The 18,619-nt window shown below is 63.0% G+C and overlaps 2 protein-coding genes across 3 annotated transcripts in view; one reads left to right on the forward strand and one right to left on the reverse strand.

Moving 5' to 3' along the window:
• Position 1: 1 nt before the first annotated feature.
• On the reverse strand, positions 2 to 2,871 carry NOB1 (NIN1 (RPN12) binding protein 1 homolog). The gene is made up of 9 exons (XM_058845635.1): positions 2,712 to 2,871; positions 2,498 to 2,630; positions 2,274 to 2,407; positions 2,132 to 2,203; positions 1,918 to 2,055; positions 1,598 to 1,822; positions 1,291 to 1,388; positions 1,068 to 1,212; positions 2 to 449 (listed from the first exon to the last, which is right to left on the reverse strand). Exons 1-9 carry the CDS (start codon positions 2,787 to 2,789, stop codon positions 180 to 182), a joined length of 1,293 nt encoding a protein of 430 aa, XP_058701618.1. The 5' UTR covers positions 2,790 to 2,871; the 3' UTR covers positions 2 to 179.
• Positions 2,872 to 2,876: 5 nt separating this feature from the next.
• WWP2 (WW domain containing E3 ubiquitin protein ligase 2) overlaps positions 2,877 to 18,619 on the forward strand; it is a 30,834-nt gene continuing 15,091 nt past the window's right edge. Inside the window, exons 1-8 of one of the 2 annotated variants that reach the window (XM_058845632.1) lie at positions 2,877 to 3,001; positions 4,958 to 5,041; positions 5,623 to 5,770; positions 6,021 to 6,139; positions 11,327 to 11,464; positions 12,852 to 12,948; positions 17,162 to 17,493; positions 17,940 to 18,156. In XM_058845632.1, the coding sequence (XP_058701615.1) occupies positions 4,972 to 5,041; positions 5,623 to 5,770; positions 6,021 to 6,139; positions 11,327 to 11,464; positions 12,852 to 12,948; positions 17,162 to 17,493; positions 17,940 to 18,156 (1,121 nt within the window). In that variant the 5' untranslated portion in view covers positions 2,877 to 3,001; positions 4,958 to 4,971. Of the gene's footprint in view, positions 3,002 to 4,957; positions 5,042 to 5,622; positions 5,771 to 6,020; positions 6,140 to 11,326; positions 11,465 to 12,851; positions 12,949 to 17,161; positions 17,494 to 17,939; positions 18,157 to 18,619 lie in introns of those variants that run through there. The other variant, XM_058845633.1, reaches the window with a different exon arrangement.

Here is an 18,619-nt window from a genome sequence, read left to right on the forward strand (position 1 = left end):
GGCAGAAATGGGAGCGAGTCACGGTGCTTTGGGGTTTGGTGTTTATTGGGTGACACAGCCCCTGCCCAGGGCCGGGCAGAGCCACGGCGGCTCTCGGGGCACCAGCGCAGCGGGGACAGGATGGCCTGGCCCTGGCAGAGCCACCACCACACCTGGGCAGGCAGGGCCCGTCCTGCCCCTCACCTCCTCTTCACAAACTTCTTGGTGACGGCGTTGGGGTTGAGGCGGCGGCGGCCGGCGCCCAGGGCGGCGTCGCGCAGGTGCAGGTGCGCGGCCCGGCTGTGCACGTCGTTCTCGGCGAAGGGAGAGGCCCTGGCCAGGTAGTCGGGGTCGAAGACGTCGGTTTTCTGCCTGGCCTTGCGGGACAGGCGCTGCTGCGGGAAGCGCTGGTCCTCCACCAGGTGCGGGTTGTTGGCGTGCTTCCCGCCCTGCGGCGCCGGCAGCGGGTACTGCGGGAGAGGAGAGGAGAGGAGGGATCAGCCCCGGGTACTGCGGGACAGGAGGGATCAGCCCCGGGTACTGCGGGACAGGAGGGATCAGCCCCGGGTACTGCGGGAGAGGAGGGATCAGCCCCGGGTACTGCGGGAGAGGAGGGATCAGCCCCGGGTACTGCGGGAGAGGAGGGATCAGCCCCGGGTACTGCGGGAGAGGAGGGATCAGCCCCGGGTACTGCAGGAGAGGAGGGATCAGCCCCGGCTCCCGGGGACTCCCAGGTGGCCACAGCCCCCTGGAGAACAGCAGGGAAGCCGGAAAGGCCTGGGGTCCAAGTGCAACATCTGGAGGATGTTCTCCATTTGCTGTGATTCCCTCCAATCCGCCAGCCACAGGCTGGGCTCCCATCCCTGCGCTCCCAATGGAATAATTTCTTCCCAGAAAGGTTTGTTAAACATGGGAAGGGGCTGCCCAGGGACGTGCTGCAGACCCCACCCCAGGAGGTGTCCAAGGACTGGATGTGGCACTCAGTGCTCTGGGCTGGGGTTAAGGTGAGGAAAGGTCACAGTTGGATTTGATGATCTTGCTGGTTGTTTCCAAGCTCAGTGACTCTGGGATTCTGTTGGGGTACTCACCCTAAGCCCCCGGGGGTTCAGCACCTTGGGGTTGCGGGAGAAATGCATGTGGAGAGTCCCATCATCACTGACACTCACTGCCACCTTCTTGAGGGTCTTGTTACCGCAGTGGGGGCAGAACACCTTGGTCATGTCCGAGGTGGTCCTGTGAGGGTGGGACAGAGGGGGTTCAGAGCTCCTGGGGCTGTGGAACACGGGCCCAGCCCGGGATCAGCCCCAGCACCTGAAGCAGCCGTGGCAGCGCAGGATGTAGCTCCGGGCCTGGCGGATCAGCATCCCATTCACAGCCAGCACGTGGAGACCCATCTGCAGCAGCACGTTCTGCAAGAGGAGGGACACACCAGGACCCCGGCAGCTGGGAATGCCAGCAGCTGGGGCAGTGAGAGCCCAACAGGCTTTGCAGAAGCCTCTGGGACTGAGACCCTGCTGGTTTGACACAGGGAGCCGTCCCAAAGCTGCTCTCCCCTGCCCAGGGACTCAGCCCTGCCTTGGTGGGAGCAGCCCCGAGGTCTGAGTCCCCCAGCACGCACCTGCATGGCAAAGTCTGTGGTGACACAGCCGACCTGGACACCGATGGGAGCAGTGTCGCACTGCCCCGTGTCCTGCTGGGCCTGCTTCAGGTTGCTGGGAGTTATCCAGCCTTCATCATCGCTCTCCTCATCCTCATCCTCCTCCTCCTCCTCTTCTTCACCGGCGCTGGCCCCACCTGCAGAGCTCCGGTGCTCCTCGGGGGGCTCGGGGCTGCCGGAGATGGCCTGGGCCGTGCGGGGGGAGGAGAGGGTCAGGGTGGGGAAAGGCCAGCCAGAAACGGCACAGCGAGGACAGGAAGAAGAGCCCAGGGGATTCTCACCAGCAGCTCCCGCAGCTCCTCCTCGATGCTGGGCAGGGGCGGCCGCCAGTACAGGAAGGATCCGAACGGGTCGCTCTCGGCCGGGGCCGGGCCGCTGGCGGGGCCGGGCTGGCGCGGGCCCTTCCCCGCGGCCTTGTGCTGGGGACACGGCACGGGCAGCCCTCAGCCGCCGCTCCCGGGGGCCGCAGCCCCGAGCCCTCCCGCCGGGCCTTACCTTGGCGGGCAGGTGGAAGCCGGCGAGGTGCAGGGGAGCCTCGGGGTGCCGCGGGGTGGAGCTGAGCCGCACCTGCGGGGCACCACGGGCCGTCAGCGGCGGCAGCGCCGCCACCGGGGCCCCGCGCCCGCGCCCATCCTACCTTGTCCTGCGGCTCCCAGCGGAGGCAGCCGGGGCCGTCGATCTCAGCCTGGAGCTGGCAGGTGAGGGCGAGCACCTGCAGGTCGGCGGCCGAGAGGCTCGGGTAGTCCCCGGTCTTCTTGGAGAACTCGGTCACTGCGGGCGGGGAGCAGCGGGGCCGTCGGGCCGGGCCGGGGGAGCCGGCAGGGGGAAAGGAGCCGCTACCGGGGCCTGCCCGGCACTCACCGAGGCGCAGCAGCTCGGGGCGGGGGCGGCGGAGCCGCAGCTCGCAGGGCAGCGCGGCGAGGCGGCGGCGAGCGGGCCGGTCGCGGATCTCGGCCAGCACCTCGGGCACGGTGTACAGCGCGTCTGCGATGTCCTGCGGGCAGCGCCGTCACACCGGCCCGAAACCCCCTGTCCCCCCCGTCCCTCCGGTGTCTCCCCGGTGTTCCCCCGGTACCTGCAGCGGGGCCGCGCTCAGGAACGCGCCCGTGTCGGCCACGACGTGCGGAACACGCGCCATGTCTGAGTGCCCCATGGCCCACTCCGGCCACCGTCGAATCGCTGTGGGGAGCACGTCGGGAGTTGTGGTCCGGGCGCGGGGCACGCCGGGAGTTGTAGTTCGGTCGGGGCACGCCGGGAGCGGCGGCCGTGCTGCGGGAGCGCTTCCGGCCGGCGCGGTCACGTGACGGGCCGGGGTCACATGACGGCGGGAGCTGGAGCCGGGGAGCGGGAGCGGAGTGGCCGCCGGTAACGGGACGGGCCGGGACGGGACGGGACGGGCTGGGCTGGGCTGGGCTGGGCTGGGCTGGGCTGGGCTGGACTGGACTGGACTGGACTGGACTTGGCTTCGCTTCGCTTCGTTTCCCGGCCCAAGCCGGGGCGCTCCCGTCCGCCCGCCGGACACGGCCTGGTGGGGCGCTCCGGCCGCCGGGAGCTGCTCAGCCTGTGCCGGTACCGGCCCGGGACAGCGGGGCCGTGGGGGGCGCTCGGTCGCCGCCTTCTGTGCGCGGTGTCCGCAGCGCCCGGCCCGGTTCTGTGCGGGGCTGCGGGGCCGGACCGGCCGGTCCCGGCGCGGGTTCGGTGTTTGCTGAGGCCCCGCGGGTGACCCGGGAGGCCGGGCCGGGCTCTCGGAAACGTGAGGCCGCGGAGGGAAGGGAGGCCTCGGCCTGGCCAAGGGGGATCCCGCCGTGTGAAGGGTGCGGGAGCGGCCCGGGCCCGGCCCCGCTCGGCTGAGGGGAGTGAGGGGCGGGAAGAGGCCGCGGGACAGGAAAGCTGTGCCCGGGGAGGGACACTGCGCACCCAGGCGCTTCTGGGGACCCAGAGGTGTTTGCTGACGTGACCGGGAGTGCCAGAGCAACCGACAGAGAAACGGTGTGGAGTCAGAAAAAGAGGGAATGGGGAAAAGAGTCAGGATTTTAAAGAAGAAGGACGGAGACAGCGCAGCCAGGACAGGCCTGGGCACGGGCTGGCACAGGAGGGACATGGCCCCGATGGAATCCGTGTGATGTGGGGCTGGGGACGTGAGGACCAGGAGTATCTGATGGCCTCGGGGAAGGTCAGGGTGATCTGTGGGCCGGGATAATTGGGATGGGAGTGAGTGACCCCCTCATGGTGAGGGGCTGAAGGCTGGGATGTGTCCAGGAGCCCTGGCTGCTGAGGGATGGAGCCAGGACAGTGATCGGGCAGTGCCAAACAGGGACTTGCAGGCAGAGGTGGGGGCTGTACGAGGCACAGCCAGGCCCTGGGGTGCCAGACAGGTTTGTTGTGCTGGCACAGAGAGCAGAGACCCTGGGAGAGGGCATTTCACGGGAATCTGCCAAGGGATGGAGCTCGGTACAGTTTAAGGAGGGTGTAAAGAGAGCAGGGAAGAAGCTCCTTCACAGGGAGAGGGGCTGGAATTGCTTCCCTCTTTTCCTGCTTGCCCTGATCAGGGCAGGGGGAGGCTGGCAGTGGTCCTGGCCAGGCAGCTTCCCCGCTTGGGTGCTGGGCTTTGGCCTTGGCCCCCGTCCTCTGCAGGCCTCAGGAGGCCGGAGCAGGCCCGGGGCTGGCTCTGTGGTCCCAGCGGAGCGTCTCGTGCTCCTGCGTGATGTGTGACCTCATCCCTGCGCTCTGTGGTCGCTGCTTTGGGCAGAGGCCCTGGCCACGTGTCCTGCCACCCTCCCTGGTGTCACAGTATGTCCTTCTTGTCCAGGGGGTGGCACGATGGTCTGGGAGGCCTTTCCCAGCCTCGGTGATCCTGTGGGATTTGGTTCCATAATGAGACCAGGGCTGCCCCTAAGGGATGTGGTCCCCATGCTGTGAGCAGACCTTCCTCTGTCCAGTCGGTGCCACTGCCGTGTCCTTGCCATCTTGTTGGTGCTGTGTGGTGAGTCAGTGTCCCCCAGGGCAAGGCCTTGGTGGCTGCTCTGTACTGCAGCAGCACTGACAGCCTGTGGCTCAGGGCTTCAGGTGCCCAGAGGGGTGTCTGCAGGCGGCACTGCCCAGCGCAGCTCGAGGCACTGCTGGGCAGGGGTTGCTCTCCTGGGGACTCAGTGTTGGTGCAGGGCTGCTTTATCAGGAGAGGGAGCCTGTGTGTCCTGGGGCTTGCCCAACCCTTTCCCCATGTCCCTGCCATGCCGGGCACTCGCAGCGGCATTGGGCTGTGTTTGGGCTCCCTGGGTGCCGTGGGAGCGGTGCTGAGGTGTCTCCTCTCTCTGCTTCCAGCTGGGGGTGATGCCATGGCCGCTGCCAGCTCCAGCAGGGCCAGGGCCGGGCTGCCCTGCGAGAAGTCCCCGCTCTCAGTGAAAGGTGGGTCCTGCTGCCTCGCCGGGATTCCCACTGCCAGGAACGTGGCTGTGTGCCCTGCCTGCACCCGGGCTGAGCACACAGACACTCGGGGGGAGCAGGGGCTGGGGGTGGCCAGTGCTGCCCTGTGTGCCACGGGCTGGGTTTGGCCGCCTCCCCAGCCTGGCTGCCGTGGGGACGTGGCTCCGGGGCCCTGCCGGGGCCGCGCTGCTGCTGCCGTGGCCGCGAGATGGCTCCCGGCGCCCGGAGCCGCGTCCCCTCGGAGCCACATCCAGCTCTGCCCCTCCGCAGGCACTGCTGGCCTGGGGGTGCCCCGTCCCATCTTGTCCCCGTGCCCTGGGGTAGGGAGGTGTCTGTGGGGACGGTGGCAGTCCTGCCAGCCTCGGCGGGGGGAAGCTGGGGACAGGCATGGTCAGGGCTTGGTGCCAGCCATCGCTGCCACCAGGAGCGTTGCTCCCCACTGCCCCTCTCCCAGCACTCTGCTGTGAGTCATGGCTGGCAGGGGTTGGGCAGGGGACAGGGCAGGGGACAGGGCAGGGGACAAGGTGTCTCGCAGGCCTGACCCTGTGCCTGTCCCTGCCCAGTTGTGTCTGTGAAGCCCAAGGCCCAGAGCCGCCCGGCACGGATGAACTGCTACGTGGAGGTGGCCGGCGACGGGCTGCCCAGCGAGACCAAGAAGACTGGGAAGCAGATGGGGGTCTCTGAGCTGCTGTGGAACGAGATCCTCACCCTGTGAGTCTGTGTGACCCCTGCTGTGGGGCTGGTCAGGGGCTGGGGACACTCAGGTGTCACAGGGCTTTCTCCTTGCATGGGGACACTGCCAGAGACAGCCAGGCTGGGAGGGTGGTGGGAAGGGGGGGGGTCTCCCATTGCCCCTTTCCTCACCCAGCTTCCTCCGCTCCTTGCTGGTGGCACTGCCTGCTCCCCAAGCACGGAGCAGGCGTGAGGCCACGGTGACAGTCCCCTTCTATGGTCTCTGCAGGAATGTCACGGCTCAGAGCCACTTGGAGCTGAAGGTGTGGATCTGTCACACGCTGAGGAACGAGCTGCTGGGCGCCGCCTCCGTCAGCCTGGGCAGCCTGCTCAAGGGCGGTGGCAAACGTACGTCCGAGGGGCCGGGGGCTGCGCTGGCGGGGCAGGGACGGGGCAGGGACGGGGCAGTGGCTGCTGCGCTCCCCGCCAGGGAACAAGGTGCCGTTGTGTCCCGGGCCGGGCGTGCCGGAGGCCGTACCTGCGTCAGCCCAGGCACCGCGGCCGGCTCGGAAACACAAACCCCTCTGCTATTTGCCGCTGTTTGCGGCTGCCAGAGCGTGGCTTGTGACAGCAGCTCCCACATAAAGGCGGCCATTCAGGGCTGGGGCGGCGCGAGCGGCCGCGCGAGGCTGGAAAAGGCTGTCTCTGTCTCTTCCAAGCAAAGCTTGTGAGACACAGACCTGGTATTGAGCGAGGAGAGGGGCCTCCTGCGCCCTGAGGGATTCGGGGCCGGTTCAGACCCTCCCCAGTGCTGGGGGCTGGGGTGAGCTGCTTCCCCTGGTGCCACCAGCTCTGAAACCACACCGGTGTCTCTGCCGTGCCACCGTGGCTCTGGGTGGCACCGGGTGCCGTGGCAGTGAGACACACGTGGGAGCTGTGCTGCTACTGCTGTCTTCTCACGAGGCCTGTGGGGACTTGGATGTGTGCCTCGGGCTGGCTCTCTTGGGGTAGCTGCCAGCCAGCCCCACAGCTGTGGGACCTGTGTCCCTGGGCACCCTCCCCTGCAGCCGTTATTTCCCGAGGTGTGCAGGGCCGTGCTGGGCTCCCGGAGCCGCCGCGGTTCCGCCCTACCTGCGCTGCCACGGGGGCACAATTGGCTCTTTCATTCCCAGCCGTCCCGGGGGGCTGTGTGGAAAATGAATGGAAAAGGCAACTGGCTGTTCTAGCTTGTCCGTTAACATCCCCCAGAAAAAACGTGTCAGATTTTTCCTTGACACTGTGGGCTGGGAGGGAGGATGGACTCTTAAAGCTGCAGAGCCTGCCCTGCCCAGGAAGGTGCTGCCTGTCTGCTCCTGTCTGCCCTCCTTGTCTGGGCTGGCATCTGCTCCCTCCTCTTCTCTGCAGGCTCGTGCTCAGCCTTTGGGCTTTGCTGCAGGTCTGAGCGGGCCAGAGGCTGCTGGGGGTCCCACAGGAGCCTGGGAGATCTCTCCCTCAGGGGCTTCTCACCTCCTGGGAATAGGGGAGTGTGTTCCTTCTGCCTCCCAGGCTGAGGAAGGGGCTGGCTCAGCCAAGGGCATGCAGGAGGCATCTGGGATTTCAAGGCATCCTGAGTCAGACACTTCATGTGAAGGGCAGTGAAATGCATGTGCCCGCTGCCACTGGAGGGGCCTGGCCCTCCTCTCCCATCCTGAGAATGCTCAGCCAAGAGTGAGCTCCTGCCAGACAGCAGCCCTCTCTTCCTTGGGTTTGTTATGGTTTTGGTGAGGCTTTATCAAGTATATTAATTTGTGAGGTGGCCCTGGGTTGATGTTCCTGTCACTCTCCTCCATGGGCAGGACAGTGTCCTCAGTGCTGGTGACACCTGTGGCAGTGTGTGCCAGGCTCCTGCCTGCCAGGATGCTGCTGTCAGCCAAGCACGCCCCACTTCAGGGGGAAATGTCTCAGCTCTGGGGCCTGGAGCGTGGAAGCAGAGCTCAGAGATGAGGCCTGAGCTCCCGGGCAGGCTGTGAGAGCCTGTGGAGCTGACAGCCGGGCTGCCACAGGAGCTCTGCGGGGCCTCTCCGCTGGCAGGCAGCCCCTCCTGCCTTCCCAGGGATTGGCCGGGGAGGTGGAGAGGTGGGTCAGGAGCGGCTCAATCACCACACGGGCTGGAGCCTTGCCGGAGCCGAGCCGCTCCCAGGGCTCCCATAAAACAGCTCGTTTGCCGTGGCACGGCCCCCGGCCCCGGCCCCTGCCCTGCCGCCGCTGCAGAGGCACCTCTTTGTTCCCTCGCATCCCGGGCTGTGTGAGAGCCCGTACTGGGCCCTGCTGGTTGTGCTGGTCCCGCTCTGTGCTGAGCAGCACCACGGTCCATGGTTTTACAGATCCCTGCTGCGCTGGACAGGCAGAGTGGCTGTAGCCTCCTGGGATCCTCCAGGACACCAGCAGCAATTCCCAGCCTCTGGAAAACTGCAGCTCCACCCTGTTGTGGCTGTGATGCCAAAGGAGCTGTGCTGTGCTGCATGTCCCAGCAGCTCTGTGAACTGGCTGCCATGGCCAGGATGTAATCCCACAGAACTGCTCATCCAGCCAGTGGGTTGTTGGGGGATTGGGGAGTGCCCATCCCATGTCACCTTTTAGGGGAAAGATGCAGAAGCCTGAGGCCCTCCTGGTTCTCCCTGGCAGATAAATGGAGCGGGACACAGCTGTCTCTAAGCTGCTGGTGGTTGAGGTTGGGTCAGCAGGAAAGGCAAAGCTTCCCTGGGGAGACTTTCATGGGACAATAAAGATCATGCTTTCCCCTGAACTCTGGGTTCCTTCTTGGTTTGGGAATGTCTGTGGCAGGTTTAACTTCCCCCTTGCTTGTTCTTGGAGGGACTGTAGCCACAGCAAGGAGTCATTCTTACTGTGGGAACGCACAAAGGCTGAGCCAGTGTTCACCTGCTCAGCAGGAGGGAGCTTTGGTTCATCCCAGACAAAACCCAGATGATCAAATGGAGCTGTTGGAATGGGAACTGGCCTTTGCATCCAGTGGGACTGGGCAAAGAGCCTGGCGCTAGGTTTGGGAAGCTGAGAGACTGGGAAGCTCATTTTTGGTCATCTGTCTGAAAATCTTCTGGGACGCAGCTGTGGAGATGGAGCCAACTCACACAGGGTCTTCCAGAGGGGTGCCCACCCCGTGTGGCAGCTCCCTGGGGTCAGACACGTGTGGTTCCCGGGGGTCCCAGTGCTGGGGCTCAGCCCAGGGCTGTTACCACGCTGGCTGCTCCCAGCCTCCTTTCGTGGAGCCGTAAATCCGCTTAATGGGCCGGGTGGGAATTCCAGCTCACCTCTGCTAAATGGGAGCTCTGATGCTGCGTGCAGGGCACTGGAAGTAGCCGAACTGAGACCTTATTCAGGACCAAATCACCCCCCGACCCCCTCCCAAAATACTAATAATCCCTCTGACATTCTGGCAGCCGGCGGGACAGAGGCAGCCTTTGTGCCGGGCCCTTTGGGGGACCCGCCGTCGGTGCAGCAGCAATGTCCCTTTGTGCGTCCCGCACGCTGCACGGGGACAGGGAGTGGAAGGTTCTGCGAGTGTTTATTTTCTTTAAAAAAGCTGGAGGGGGTGGAGGGGGGGAGAAGGAAGCCGGCTGGGAGGTTCATGTTCACATCCTCCACTTGGAGACACCTTGTCTTTGCGCCTCAGCTGGGCGCCCGCACAATGAGGGCTTGTGCGGCCCCGGAGCGCGGCGCGCGTGGAGGGGGTGGAGGGACCCTGGAGAAAATGTGGATTCCTACGGCTTGGAGGAGCCAGGGGGGAAACAGGGTCTGGATTTGTTCTGGTTTTTGGCTGTGCTCAGTAGCATCTTCTGTCTCAGGCTCTTAAAACTGTCTGTGAGGTCGGTTTCCTATGGAGGCAAGCAGAGTGCAGCTCCGTGAGGCAGAGGGGAAGACCAGGCTCAGCAGAATCCCTTGTCAGATGATGGTGATCAGTGACAGAGCTGTGCCCCTGTCGTGCAGGAGACACCTGCCTTCTTGGCACTAAAACTGGAGACTGAACTGGAGACTTCCCTCAGGTCCACAAGTGCCGCCAGTCCCACAGCCCTGTGTTCACTGCAGACCCTGTGTCACTGGGTTCTGGGGAGCCTTGGAGAAGGAAGTGTCAAGTCCCAGTGCAGGACAGCTCATAGCTCAAGGTGGGACAAGGGCTCCATGGGGATGTGCTCCCATCCTGCTCCTGGTGGCCTGGATGAGCCACATCCCTGCGTCACACCGGGACAAAGCAGGTTGCTAAAAAATGGTGCCATTGTGTCATGAGCAATCTGTGGATAATAAAAATATTATTCGAGCAAATGAGTCAGGGAGTGTCTGGGCCAGTGTCCCAGGCTGGTGCAGCCAAATTTTTCTGGCCTTCTGTGACGGAGCCGGGTGTTTCAGTCTGGCTGGCACTGGCAGGCATTGCTTCGATGGGGTTGGTGCTGAGGGCTGTGCTGTGCCCCCGTTGCCCCCAGGGACCAGCAAAACCTTGCTGAAGCAGCTGATGAAGCCAGACTGGCTCACACAGGAGGGAGTGGAGCTGGCAGCTGTCTCCAGGAGCCTCCCAGCCCATGGCACCCTCTCCAGAACCTTCTGTGAACGCAGTCCAGCAGTGTTCCTGTCTGGGAACAGCACTCTGTGCTAGTTTCCTTCAGTGGATGTGGATGGAGGGATGGTCACCATCATGCAGGACCCCTCTTGCCCCATGAGTCATCTCAAAGGAGTCCCTCAGTTCAGGAAGGACCTTGAGACGCTTGAACCCCTCCAGAGGAGGCAACGAGGCTGGTGAGGGGTTTGGAACATGAGCGCTGTGAGGAACGGCTGAGAGAGCTGGGGTTGTTCAGCCTGGAGAAAAGGAGACTCAGAGGTGACCTTATCACTCTCTACAACTCCCTGAAAGGTGGTTGTAGGCAGGTGGGGTTGGTCTTTTTCACCAGGCAGCAACTGACAGAATGAGAGGACACAGTCTTAAGCTGTACCAAGAGAAATTTAGGTTGGATGTTAGGAAAAAGCTTTTTATGGAAAGAGTGATAAAGCATTGGAATGGTCTGCCCAGAGAGGTGGTGGAGTCACCATCCCTGGATGTGTTTAAAAAAAGACTGGATGTGGCATTCAGTGCCATGGTTTAGTTGAGGTGTTAGGGCATGGGTTGGACTCAATCATCTTGAAGGTCTCTTCAACCTGGTGATTCTGTGAAATCCCTTGGCTTTCCTGCCAGGGTCTGCCCTAGAGCCCCAGCTCCTGGATCTGTGAGCGATGGGGGTCTCGGTGTCACAGCCAGGGCCTTGGGGCACCTGCAGCCCCAGTAAAGGGGTGAAGGGATCCCGAGGGCTGCTGAAGAAGGATCTTCCTCAGGAACAGGTGGTGGGACTGGCTGGGGTCCTCTGGCCGCGCTGGTAGGTGTGTGCAGGTGTGGGGCTGACACCGGTGGTGCTCGCCGGGACAGGTGGCCCCGAGGGAGTGGGCACTGTGGGGATGGGGGGTGGCCTGGAGGAGCCCGGGAGGCTGACACGGGGGCTGGGGCAGTGGAGCCTCCTCCAGGCTGGTGTCCCATGGTGACCGGGGGTCTCTTTCTCCGTGTCCCGTCTGCCGCAGTGGAGAACAGGCAGCTGACCCTGGACCTGCAGACGGAGAACAAAGGCAGCGTTGTGTCTGGCGGGGAGCTGACGATTTTCCTGGACGGGCCGGCTGTTGCTCTGGGCAGCGTTCCCGACGGCAGCGCCGGCTCGGAGGGTGAGTGCCCAGCACCCCGGGACAGTGTCCCAGAGCCCAGCCCCAGTGAGACCCCAGGACAGTGTCCCAGAGCCCAGCCCCAGTGAGACCCCAGGACAGTGTCCCAGAGCCCACCTCTGGTGAGACCCCAGGACAGTGTCCCAGAGCCCAGCCCCAGTGAGACCCCAGGACAGTGTCCCAGAGCCCAGCCCCAGTGAGACCCCAGGACAGTGTCCCAGAGCCCACCCCCGGTGAGACCCCAGGACAGTGTCCCAGAGCCCACCCCCGGTGAGACCCCAGGACAGTGTCCCAGAGCCCAGCCCTGGAGAGACCCCAGGACAGTGTCCCAGAGCCCAGCCCCAGTGAGACCCCAGGACAGTGTCCCAGAGCCCAGCCCTGGAGAGACCCCAGGACAGTGTCCCAGAGCCCAGCCCCAGTGAGACCCCGGGACAGTGTCCCAGAGCCCAGCCCCAGTGAGACCCCAGGACAGTGTCCCAGAGCCCAGCCCCAGTGAGACCCCAGGACAGTGTCCCAGAGCCCAGCCCTGGAGAGACCCCAGGACAGTGTCCCAGAGCCCAGCCCTGGAGAGACCCCAGGACAGTGTCCCAGAGCCCAGCCCCAGTGAGACCCCGGGACAGTGTCCCAGAGCCCAGCCCCAGTGAGACCCCAGGACAGTGTCCCAGAGCCCAGCCCCAGTGAGACCCCAGGACAGTGTCCCAGAGCCCAGCCCTGGAGAGACCCCAGGACAGTGTCCCAGAGCCCACCCCCAGTGAGACCCCAGGACAGTGTCCCAGAGCCCACCTCTGGTGAGACCCCGGCCCCGTGGGTTCCCGCCGGTGCGAGTGTGCGGCAGGAGCGGAACAGGAGCATCGACGGGCTCACACCAGCCTCCCCAGCAGCCTGGGAGGAGCAGCCCTTCTCCAGCCCTCCTCCAGCCTTCCAGGCGGATCAGCCCCTTCCCTCGCTGGCTGTGAGGGCTGAGGAAATGGTGTCAGTGTCTGCTGATGCACTCACAAGAGCTGCCCATGGCAGAGCGTGTGTGGGGTCGTGGGCTGGTGGCTGATCTCTCAGGGCTGCCAGGGGAGTGAAGCTTGTACAAAACAGGGGTTGGTGCATTGCTTGGCTCCTTCTCTTTGTCGCTGGAAGACAAAACCTGTGAGACCTGGTAGCTGTGGATGCAGTGCTCTCCTGGCACTGCCAGCTCTGCAGAGTCCTGTGACCCTGTGGAGCTATGGGGTGCTAGGGGCACCGGGCTTTGTGGTGTGAGGTGGGGGGTGCTTGGGTGCTGGGGGTCTGTCCTGCAAGGGATGGGGCTGCTGTGCTTTTGGAGCTCCTTTCTGGAAGGCGGAAGGGAAGGAAGGAGGTTGGATCAGTCCTTTTTTTCAGCCCTTGTTCTTCCCCAATGCAGGGTCCCAGGTGCCTGGACGGGACCCCACCAGCACAGCTGTGGCCACGGAGGGCCGGCACCAACCTCCCAGCACCAACTGCTTTGGCAGCAGAGCGAGGTGAGGGTCCCATGCCATGTGCCCATTATGGTGGGGTTGCTGTGGCAGTGTCTGGATCGTGCTTGTGCTGTGCAGCCCACTCCAGATCTCACAGTGAGCCCCTGTCACACAGCACGGGAGGTCTGGAGCAGGGGTGGCCTGTGCTGAGGGGCAGCAGAGCTGGGAGTGCAGAGGGGTGGCTCTACAGCTGGGCTGTGGCTGGCCTGAGCCTCTCCTAAGTGCTGGTGTCTCGAGGAATATCAAGTCTGTGATGGCTCAGAGAGTTTCCAACAGTTGCTCCACTGGCAGCTGAAAAATGGTCTGTCGGGGGGTGGGGCAGGCTGTGACCAGGCAAACCAGCAGAGTGGGGTCCCTTCAAATGGGGATCCCAGGACCTCCAGCTCTTCACTCAAGCACAGCCCTGGCCAGGCTGGGAAGCACAATACCCCTCTGGGCAATTGCCACAGGGAGATGCTTACAAAGGTCCAGGGAGAGCAGGAGAAGCAGAGCTGCAGGGAAATAACAGCTGCTTCCAAAGGAAGTGAGATGCTTGGGCAGCAGGCCATCCTGCACCTGGCTCTGTGCCCTGCCCTGCCCTGCCTCCTTGCCGGGCTGGAGTGGCTCAGCACTGCTCCTTTTGGAGCTGTGGTTACTGAGAGACGTGTCACACTGTCAACATGGAGTTGAATTTAACACCTATTTATATTTTCAGAGCATGGCAGTGGCCCAGCAGCCTGTACAGATGTTCTGGGTAGGAGTGTGGCTGTGGAGAGGGTGCCTGCAGTCTGTCTGTGGGAGGTTCTGCGTGGCCCAGGTTCAGGAGCACTCTAAAATACAAGCTCCACACCTTGAGCTCTTCTGCTTCTTCTTTACCTGCAGGGCACACACCAGAGTTGGTGTTTTTGGCTCAAAAAGTGACCTTGTCTTTCCATGTTGTGTGTTCATCTCCCACCCGAGGAGGGAGAGGGATGGAAATTGGGAGCAGTTTGTGAACACAGATCGTGTGCCCTTTTGTGGTGGCTGCTCCTGTTGATTCCTGCTGTCCAGGTGTTAGAACCTCCCCATGGGTAGGAAGTGCTCAGTGACCTGACTGAGCCGGGCTGTGAGGAGATTCTGCTTCAGGTGTCACCTTGAGTGTGGTGAAGTCTGGCCAGGACTTGTTCAGGGCACCTTCAGACACCTGCCAGGTGTGGCTGCCATCAGCCAAATCCCCTTGCTGCCCTGGCGTGGAAACCTCAGAGCTCGTTCTCAATCCATGCTGCACTCACCTGAATTTGGGGTTGTTCTGGACATCCTGCTCAGCTTGATGTGGTGCTGCTCCGTGGGGCAGAGCACTGCTCTCCGTACCCACAGTGGAGGCAGCTGCGTGCTCTGGAGTGGAATGCGGGTCCCTTGCACTTGGGAATGTTGTTTGATGGTTGCTGTGTTTATACACAGAGCCGTGTTTATTTTCTTGGGCTTGGTGATGGATGCTGGCAAAGTCGCTCAGCGGCAGGATGGGAAGAAAAGGGGCATTCTTTCCTCCTCAGCTATTTCTACACTGTCCCTGCAAGGGAAATTGCTTGGTCAGGGCTTCTCTTTCTTCTCCTGAACAAATGTCATCTTGGGATTTGCTGCTAATCTTGGTGATTGGGTGTGAAATTCCACAGCCCTCTGTGCAGGGAGAGAGGGAGCTCTGGCTGAGAGCTGGGGCCATGGGTGCCACAACCCCTGTTTGTGAAGGCCCTGGCACAGGATGCTCAGAGCAGCTGTGGCTGCCTCTGGATCCCTGGAAATGTCCAAGGTCAGGCTGGACGGAGCTTGGAGCACCCTGGGATAGTGGAAGGTGTCCCTGCCCATGGCAGGAGCTGGAACAGAATGAGTTTTCGGGTCCCTTTGCACCCAAACTATCCCACGATTCTCTCCTTTGGGTGCTGGGGGATGTGGCTGCCTCCCCCCACCTTGGCAGGGACAGGGGGAATTTCTCAGCCCCGTGTTTTGGGAGCTGTGCTCTGCCCTCCTCCTCCTCAGACACAGCCTGGGGTCTGATGTGCTGAGTGAGACCGAGACATGCTGCCACCTCTGCTGCATCTCATGAGGGACCTTCTGGCCATCTCAGCTGCAGGAACTGGCCATTCCTGGGTTTCCTGGCTGGGGTCCGTGTTGGCCACCGTGGCGAGGGGACTCCGCCTTGGCAGAAGGAGAAGAGGAAAGGCTGATGTCACCTGGCTGATGCCCCTTAACTCTTCGGCATCCTCTGCCCCAGCCCAGGAGAGACAATGGGGCAGCCAGCCAAGGTCCCCAGGTTGATGTGGGACAGCAGGGTCTTGCCCCTGGCATGGGAGAGGGGCTGCCATCCTCACACCCCGCTCCATCCACCCCCCGTCGTTCCCATCCGTGCTCTGCCTGGTTTTTTCCTTGCTCCTATTTTAAGCGCACGCTCCCATCCCGCCGTGCTCTGTGGCCTTGCTGGGTTTGTTTCCAGAGTCTATTAAAAGACAATGCCCAGATGGGAGCACTCGTAGGAGGGCTGGGCGGCGGGCTGGCTAATTCAGGCTGGTAACCCTGTGCCGCCGCCTGGCAGCCTGGAAACATCCTGTTTTGGATTCTAAAAACTCCCTGGGCAGTTCTGAGCTCATCTGTGCTGAGGAGGGCAGGGACCAGACCCATCCCATGCCAGAGAGGTTGCTCCCAGTGGGACAGGCTGGTGCCACCTGCCTGCTCCCCTCTGGCCAGGGCTCCGGGGGCTGTGCTGCCTCCGGCCTCACCATGGGGGATCTGTGGGGAGAGGACCCAGCCAGCTTTTGGGAGGTGGGTGGTACCAGTGTGCCCTGCTGAGCCACAGCAGTGAGGGGCTCCCTTCACCTCCTCATAGGGGGGGAGGAGCCCCTTCTCTACCCACAGATGCTCCATGTTCCTGGGTGCTGGTGGCCAAAGCAAACCCCAGCCCAGAGCCGTGTCTGGGGGCCAGCCAAGTTCACTCTGTGAGGAGCCCCTCGAGGAGCCCCTGGCTGGGGCTGCCCTCCTAGGGGTCTGTGACTCATTCAAGTGGTCACAGCAGCTCTGGCTCTGCCCCTGGCTCTCATCTAATCTATTTTCAACAACCATCTCCTGCTTTCCCATGTCTCCTCCCGATCCCAGCCATGCCATGAGCCACTCCCCAAGGAGAGCAGCTTTGGAGTGAGTGGGAGGGTTCCAGTTGCTAGAGCTGCTGAGAGTGGCATGACTGATCTGTGCCCTGTTGCTGCCAAGCTGCTGTCCCCTCCCAGTGCCAGCCCTGAGACTTTGGGGACAGTTTGTGGGTTTTGCCCTTTTAAGGTAGATTTTGGCTGGGAGAAACTGATGTACTTTTCCCTGCAGTTTCTACCATCCGTGGTTGCTGTCTGGGTTGCCAGCCTGGCTGGAGGTGCCTGGACTCTGCCTCTGCTCCCCAGGCCTCCCAGATTTGGGATGACAGCATCTCTCCTCCTGCCCTGTTCCCCTCCTTGCTCACAGGAATGAATTCTTAAGGTGAAACCCAGCTTTTTCAGGAATGCTTTTGTGCTGCCTTTGGAGCCCTGGATGTTCCAAGGGAACGAGTTTGCTTGGGGGAGCTGCAGGTGCTCTGCCAGGGCACATTGGGCTGCCCTGGCCATGGAGAACAGTGGCAGGTGAGCTCCAGGGTGGCAATGACCCCCAGGAGACAGAGCAGCTACACCTGGGCTGGTCACAACTTGTGCTGTGATTCAGCTCCCATCTTTCCCGACTGCTTGTTCCCTCCTTTTTTGGAGGCCACAGCTGTCCTGGGAGCACCTTCTTCACCTGCCTCTGTGCTAGGCTTGGAGCCAGGCACGAGGCACTGCTGAGGGTCCCCACCGTGGTGCAGGACCCGGGGCTGGTGTGGGATCTCCTGGAATCTGCAGGGATGGATAGAGCAAGCTGGGATCCACTGTGGTGAGCAGGTGTCTGGCTGCCAGCATCCAGGGCCATTCCTTGGCACGTAGAGTGACCACCTGTCAACAAAGCAAGGTGGTGTCACCCAGGTGACTGCTCTGTGGGTCTCTGCCACCGGCAGGTGTGTGCCAGCACTGTGGGCAGGTCTGAGCAGGCAGCACGAAGCTCCAGGCACTGCCCTGAGCAGAGGCACGGAACCGTATCCTGGCCCTTCCCAGGGGACACCGGTGGCTGTGCAGAAGCAGCAGAGGACCAGGGTGAAAGACAGGAGTGGCGTTTCCCATGTGATGTCTCTCACCTGCTGTGTTCCCTTCCCTCGCAGGACGCACCGACATGCGGCCGGAGCAGCCCGGGGAAACACGGGGAGTGGAGAGCAAAGTCCCAGTGCCAGGAGCCGGCACCGGCAGCAGGCCAAGAGCTCACAGCACACCAGCACAGCCACCAGCATGGCCAACGGCACGGCCACCAGCATGGCCAACGGCACGGCCACCAGCATGGCCAATGGTGTGGCCACCAGCATGGCCAATGGCACAGCCAACAGCACGGCCACCAGCACAGCCAATGGCACGGCCACCAGCATGGCAAATGGTGTGGCCACCAGCATGGCCAATGGTGTGGCCACCAGCATGGCCAACAGCGTGGCCAATGGCACAGGTGACCCAGCGCTCGTGGGAGGTGGGGGCAGAGCTCAGGGCTATTTTCTGTGGAGAAAATGAATCTCTGCTGAGATAATGCATCTTGTAGCACCTGGGAATTTTGTCCCTGTGGATTGATGGGTTTTTATTGATTTTCCTTCTGATAAGCCAGGCAGCTCTGCAGAGTGCACTGGGAGGATCTGTGCTGCCTGTCAGGAATGATTTCTGTGATCTCAGAGACCCTGGGCACAAATGCAGAGTACTTTCCGCTTCTGTCTCGGGATGGAGGCGGTGGCAGTGGTTCCCAGAGGGGTCTGGGTGAAGCAGGTGCTGCCTTTGCTGCAGGCTGGGAGCACTGAGAGTGCCGTGCTTGGGTTGTCACCCGCCACGTGCTCTGCTTCCTGGGAAGATCAGCTGGCCTTGGGCCCTCTCTCTGGTGCTGACTGCTGCTGTCTGCCCTTCCAGTGAACGGGGACTCCGTGGGTGCCGTGGACATGGATGAGGACAGGCCAGCAGCAGGTGCCAGCGTTCCGACCCCGGCGGCATCCGGCACGGCCGATGGCTCCACTGCTCCTGCCCTTCCTGCCCTGAGCAGCTCCAGAGAGGCAGAGGAGGCGGCCTCAGCCCCCAGTGTTCCCCCGGCCCGGGCAGCCCTGCTCGCCCTGGATGCTCTGCCCCCCGGGTAAGCTCTGCCTGTGGCCCTCGGGGAGGGGGACAGGAACCAGCTGGGGCCCTGCTGTGTGCTGGGACAAGAGGCTGTTTGAGGGAGGGAAAGTGCTGCCCCAGGAGCTGGTGGAGATGCTGGTGCTCAGTGGAACAGGGAGGGCCTGGGGCAGGTGCCAGGATCCTGTGCCCTTTGCCTGGCACAGCTGGTGCTCCTTGTCCTGCCTGTCTGCCCAGGATGCTCCGGGCTGGGGCCTGGCCTGTACCCGCTGGGTGGCATCTCTGTGCCAAGCAGCCTCTCAGCATCTCACGGGGTGCTCAAGGGATCAGTCAGAGGAAAACACCCAGGAGACTGAGTGTGGATTGTCAGGGAGCTCCCACCGAGCAGGAGGGCGTGGACACGCTCCAGGGACACCACAGAGGCAGTGGCCACTGCTGGGGACAGGACCCTGGAGTAGTGGTGCTCACTCTCCCAATGTGGA

This window comes from Poecile atricapillus, chromosome 10 (assembly GCF_030490865.1).
Source record: "Poecile atricapillus isolate bPoeAtr1 chromosome 10, bPoeAtr1.hap1, whole genome shotgun sequence".
In the NCBI taxonomy this organism is placed as follows: Eukaryota; Metazoa; Chordata; class Aves; order Passeriformes; family Paridae; genus Poecile; species Poecile atricapillus.

Excerpts from the sequence above, each read along its gene's own strand:
- NOB1 (XM_058845635.1), bottom strand. The coding sequence starts at position 2,789 with ATGGGGCACTCAGACATGGCGCGTGTTCCGCACGTCGTGGCCGACACG. Across the intron at positions 1,823-1,917 it reads AGGAGCTGCGGGAGCTGCTG|GCCATCTCCGGCAGCCCCGA; the intron begins GTGAGAATCCCC and ends CGCACGGCCCAG. Across the intron at positions 1,389-1,597 it reads CCACAGACTTTGCCATGCAG|AACGTGCTGCTGCAGATGGG; the intron begins GTGCGTGCTGGG and ends CTCCTCTTGCAG.